General features: G+C 40.5%; 1 protein-coding gene across 1 annotated transcript; it reads right to left on the bottom strand.

Annotated features, from left to right (window-relative positions):
- Positions 1-297: 297 nt before the first annotated feature.
- On the bottom strand, positions 298-4,474 carry LOC149822352 (CDT1-like protein a, chloroplastic). The gene is made up of 7 exons (XM_089980268.1): positions 4,191-4,474; positions 3,706-3,825; positions 3,385-3,619; positions 2,055-2,852; positions 1,767-1,968; positions 1,410-1,500; positions 298-367 (listed from the first exon to the last, which is right to left on the bottom strand). Exons 1-7 carry the CDS (start codon positions 4,472-4,474, stop codon positions 298-300), a joined length of 1,800 nt encoding a protein of 599 aa, XP_089836394.1.
- Between the last annotated feature and the right edge of the window lie 908 nt (positions 4,475-5,382).

Below are 5,382 nucleotides of genomic sequence, written 5' to 3'. Positions count from 1 at the left end.
AACAACGTCCTTGTTTCTTTCACTTTCAACCAAATAACTCCAGCCTCACACGACTCACAAAGAGCGCAACATAGTATGTATGAAACCAATCATTTCCCTTGTGAATTTTATTCAATATGTAAGTTACATTCCCAAGTGAGAATGGGAGACTGATTTTCACCATCTAATCAGAGGAAACGAACACATATCAACAAAGGAAAAAGCTTTTTATTATTTGCTCTTTGGAAAGCTCTCACCATGGCGTGTATGAGCAGATTTTGATTATACAGAGACCATTTATACAAATTGATGTACTGATCAAGTATCTATTCTCCCAGCTTCAACAAGCTGGGCTCGCAAAGATTCAGGATCTGCAATCTTACTAGTGCTGAAAATACACAACAGACCATTCATCAGGAACTGGTTCAACCCAGAAAAAAAATATCCATCAAAACCAGGATACCAAACATACTAATCCACACAAATGGTTTGAGCCCATGTGGCAAAAGAAAAGGACCACGTGCACAAGAAAGATGGATGTTATAACTTGATGGAATCTTATTTATCTGCGTCAAGACTATATATGGGTTAATATTTGGGGAAATTGAAGGCAGAACTACTAAGCTAGAAATCGTACGTTCAAGCTTTGACTCAAGCTGACCACGTAGATGTGAAGCATGGTTTGCTTGCTAAGGATCAAACCTTGGATCATGTTATTTCATTTTAAAAACATGATTTTTGAGCTGAAAATTTTTAGTGTATTGTGGGCCATTGATTTTTGAAGACCTTTAAAAATCTGCTTACATGTCACAATCACATGATTTAAAACGCATTTTCAACTAAACAAAACCCTGCAGTTCACATCCACAAGGTCAGATATACAAAAGAAGTCTAAAACAATATAAAAAAAAAGTGTATATAACCAACTAACCAAGCATCAAATTTCAAATCCTTGTCAAATTAAAGAAAGCTAAAAATTGAAATTTTGCTTAAAAAAGAGAAATTACATTTTACAGGTCATACCTAGATGTTGCCTATCTATAAAAACGTAACAATATGTTTCATACATAACATGAATGCTCTGGCATAGTAAAACGGTATAAGATGCTATCCTGTAGGGAGTAGAATAGTTGGTTAACATAAAAGGGTATTAATGGACTTGAAGAGTAGCAACTATCTTTTTGGAAACTACAATACCATAGCTGTTTCCTTTTGTTACAAGTGCGGAGATCAGAAACCAAATGGCAAATGTGGTATTTTCAGAGGAAATCAGAAATTGTTTTAGAAAAAAACTGGCAATTTTTACTAAAGATCTTTGAAAACTATAGCACTTTTTACTAAAGATTAATCCTGTTCTTGCAGCTAAACAATAATACTAATTATCTGTATAAAAATCTAAGTAAACTTGTAGCATGAAGTAGGAATCTCACCAGAAAATGGAATCCCCAGTTGATGCCTTTTTCCCACAAATCCAATCTGGAATCAACTCTTCTAGTAGCTTCAACTGTTCTTCAATTTCACCTGCAGCAGTATACAAATTATTTTGTTTCTAGAATGAACAGGACACAGATATTGAAGAAAAGAGAACTGATGAGCAGGGACTAGATTCAATCAATTCAACCTGAACCAATGGGGTCCCTACACAAGCCCCATTCTACTCAATCCATTTTTCTCAATTCTAGAAACCAATTTGCATTTGGACATCTTAGAAGGAAGCCTGCCTAAAGCAGCTATATCCAAGACTCCTTAATGTAGAATAATAACTCTTATGTTGCTGGAATGCTTACTTCTGTCAACTATTTCAAGGTGATGCGCCGTTATCTTGTACACAAGCTCCTGCTTTGAGATAACACAGCATTTGGCAGACTGAAATATGAGGTAAATCATGTCAAACAGCTTGGGAAGGCAGCAGATCATCTTCTGACGTAATTTTTCTTCAGGAATCCTTGCCTCATTTTCCTCCCTTATCTTCCTCTCTTTTGCTTCCAACTGTCAGAATATGAAGCTGTCAAAATTTTCAAATAAAAAGCATGCAGAAATTTGGTCGTCTAATAGCTTAAATAGTTAGTTCTTACCGATTGCAAGAGAGTTGGAGGAAGAGATCTAATAATCTCTTCATCCACAGATGGCCTTCTTGTCTCACTTTCTTTCTCCTTTGATTTTACAGGTGAAAGAAAATTCAGTGACTTCTTAATCATAGGCCTCGGAGCTTTCATGTATGGTGTCAAATCGTCATCTGGAGTCATTCTAGCTCTCTTAGGAGTGAACAGATCTGGTGTGTTAGACATTAGTCTTGCTGGAGTGGAATAGAGTTCTGACAGAGCAGCCTCAGATCCAGCCAGCTCTTTTGCTGGACAATTTGGATTGCCTTTGATCATTGTGGCCACCTTTGAAGGAGCAACTGGGGTTGAGTCAAGGTCCTGGCAGAAGACAGTGGTTTTTGATGGTGTTGAATCTATTGAAGTGGAAAATCTTGACAATCTTTTATCGCTAAGGGGTCTCAAAGAGAACACTTTCACATGTTTGGTGGGTGAGTTCCCGGCTCTGGAATTGACAGCCGAAGCTGAAGTGACGGGACTTGAGGTATCATCGACACTGAATTTGTATTGGGTGGGGAGAGACAGCAGGTGGGTTTTCTCAGATTCTGGAAGGGGAATTCTCTGGGAGAAGCGCCTTTGGAAACGGCTAGTAAAACACCTTAAAGGTTGCACGGAAATAGTTTCATCTGTTGAGCCATCATCAACCCTTGAAGGTAGGAAGCTTTTTTCAGTTTGAATATTAAGCTTTGGTTCTGACAATAATACATCAATAAATGTTGGTTGTGTTCTTTGACTGAAAGGTTCTGGCAAAGTTTCCTCTGGTATTTCAGTGCCCTGAAATGCAGAAAAGATTTTTAATAACCAGATCCTACGAGTAGGAATTAATGGGCTGTGAACTTCAATAATTTGAAAGAAAAAGGGCATTGACAAAAGAGCAACGATTAAGAAGAGGTTCCAAACTGTAATTTTTCACATGGCAATTTATGTTTTCAACCAGTAGATGAAGATTAACCAAATAAAACTAGAGTTTCTAAAGATGCATCCTACAATAATACAATAAATAAGTGAAAGACTCCAGCTGCATTTCAACATTTTCTTCTGTTTATGTCTGGCAATTTTCTCAAATAAAGGTCAGTCAAGTCCATATAAAACAAAAATTTTGAATTCTTCCAAGAAGCTCCTGAATTGTCAAAATTTCCATTCACAGGCTAACCAGCAATTCATAGCAAATGAAAATGTAGACAATTAAATAGAAGCACATGTAATTCTGAATGCTACAACATGGCTCATTTTCTCCTTCACATTATCAAGTATTCTTAAAATGATTTTTATAAACACTATCATCTTTAAAAAAAAGGGGAGATACCTCTGGCTTCGTTTCTATGAAAGACAATAACCGAGACCGAAGCACCTTGCTCAACACTAAATAGCTGTCCCCATTCACCTTCAATGTGTCATCCTTTAGTGCCTCTGGTCTCAATGCAACAAGAAGTTCTGGCTTCATACAGCTGGTCGACTCGTCTTGTAAAAGGGTGGTCCTAAGGTCTATCACCTCTGGCATTAAATATTTCAACCGTGCCAGATGACTGTGAGAGAACCCCCTGAAAACATTGTCAGATAAGTGTCAATTCACAATACAAGATTTCAAAACAATGGCCAATTCACATATGAAGAAAATTGAACTCACCTATTAGTCAATGCCTGGACAGAGGAACAAATATTGACAAATGTTGAGGCGTAACCTTTTAGCTTAAGCAATCTGATTGAACTGACCATCGAATCAAATTGACCACACAAGCTCTCATATCTGAACATCAAAACAAGGAGACCATATTTCAGACGAAGACCAACAATCTACATTAGTTATTATTAGTCAACACTTGACAATTTATGGCATGTATAAAGATTGGCATCAGGAGTTCAAAATCACATGAAAGATGGGTGGTTTTAATGTATAAGAAACGCAGCTTCAAAACACTAGGTTTTCTAGGCTGAATAAATTGATGCACTCAAAATTGCCAAGAAGCCCCATCAACCCTCATCCAAAATAAGATAAAAAAAAAAGAAGCTTCCAATGAATGAAACAATGCTACTTATTGAGATTTACAACTGCATGAATAAACCAAATATATTCACCAAAAAATGTTGACAAAAACACCAAAAAAGAATTACTTTGGTGGGAGCTTGGCAATCAGTTTACTCTTCGTGGCTTTCGCAGAGGATTTGCATTTGGGATCGGAACCTTTGTTCTTTGCGCACATTTCCTTGGCCACACGCTTCACCTCATCCACGGATCGCACGTACCGCCGATTCGCCTGCCGGCCCGCAGGTTTCTGCGGAGTCTGCAAGCTGAAGGAGGGATTGAAGGGCTGCGATTTCTCGCAGGAAGAGCCGATGCCAGTTTCTGGGTAGGAAAGCTTCTTCTTGGATCTGAACGGCAACGCCGCGGTGGCCATCTCTTCGACAGGCTTTTCCGAACCTACGAAACTCTTCCGAGAACGAAGCTCCATTGCAGTTGCCACACACACGCGCGCACAGAGAGAGAGAGAGAGAGAGAGAGATTAGGGTTTGGGTTCTTTTGTGGTGGGGGAAGAGAGAAACGGGGGATCTCGGATCGGTGGTGGCTGGCTGGCTGGCATAAAGAGGCGGAGGACAATGGGGGAATTTGGCGGGAGACTTTTGGCGGGAGATGGGTTGGGGCGGGGGCTTCCCGCCATGTGCTGAATGACGAAAATACCCTTGGTCAACAGAAGGCCCAGCCCACTGCATCTGGGCTAAAGGCTAAAACTTTAAGGCTGTCCAGAGGGCCGTTTCATGGCCCAGCAGTCAACCACACTGGGCCTCCTAGACTCATCAAAACTTGATTGGACTCGGAGCAATGAAGCGGTTATGATGCAATTGAGTCCCTCAGGATTGGAACCGCGCCTCTTTGGGAGCAGTCAAGGCCGTCGGTGTACTGAACCTCACAGAGAAAAGCACTCTGGTCCCTTTACACGTCCACTGCATGTTGGAAATAGGCGTTGAAAGTCAAGCTCCATATCGTATTTTAAAACCTCGACCGGTTGACCCAGTGACTCGGTTGGGAAGGTGTTGAGAGACGAAAGCGCCTGATTAAACCCTACTGGCACACGGATGTGTTTGTGGTAGCTTTTGGAAGGTGGGCTACCTAAGCTAAGGTGACGTGAGCTCCATCTAGGGTTTGTCGTGCTTGGGGCGGATCCATTAAGTGGCCCCATTCTCAGTCACGGTTCCTTGTGTGATCCAAACCAACGATTTTTCATATTTGTGCATTGACATTGTCACGGGCTGGGAAGCGAAGGCCCCGTGATGTAGCTTCGGGCAATCACACACCGAAGGCAGGCCT

The sequence above is a fragment of the Nuphar pumila genome, chromosome 11 (assembly GCF_984573655.1).
Source record: "Nuphar pumila chromosome 11, dmNupPumi1.hap1.1, whole genome shotgun sequence".
NCBI lineage: Eukaryota > Viridiplantae > Streptophyta > Magnoliopsida > Nymphaeales > Nymphaeaceae > Nuphar > Nuphar pumila.
This window is presented reverse-complemented; position numbering and strand designations above follow the sequence as displayed.

What these genes read in the sequence shown, in the direction of transcription:
- LOC149822352 (XM_089980268.1), bottom strand. Translation starts at nt 4,474, where the DNA reads ATGGCCACCGCGGCGTTGCCGTTCAGATCCAAGAAGAAGCTTTCCTAC. An exon ending in CCTTGAAATAGTTGACAGAA is followed by an intron (nt 1,501 to 1,766) that starts GTAAGCATTCCA and finishes ATACTGCTGCAG; the next exon opens with GTGAAATTGAAGAACAGTTG. An exon ending in ACTGGGGATTCCATTTTCTG is followed by an intron (nt 368 to 1,409) that starts GTGAGATTCCTA and finishes GTGTATTTTCAG; the next exon opens with CACTAGTAAGATTGCAGATC.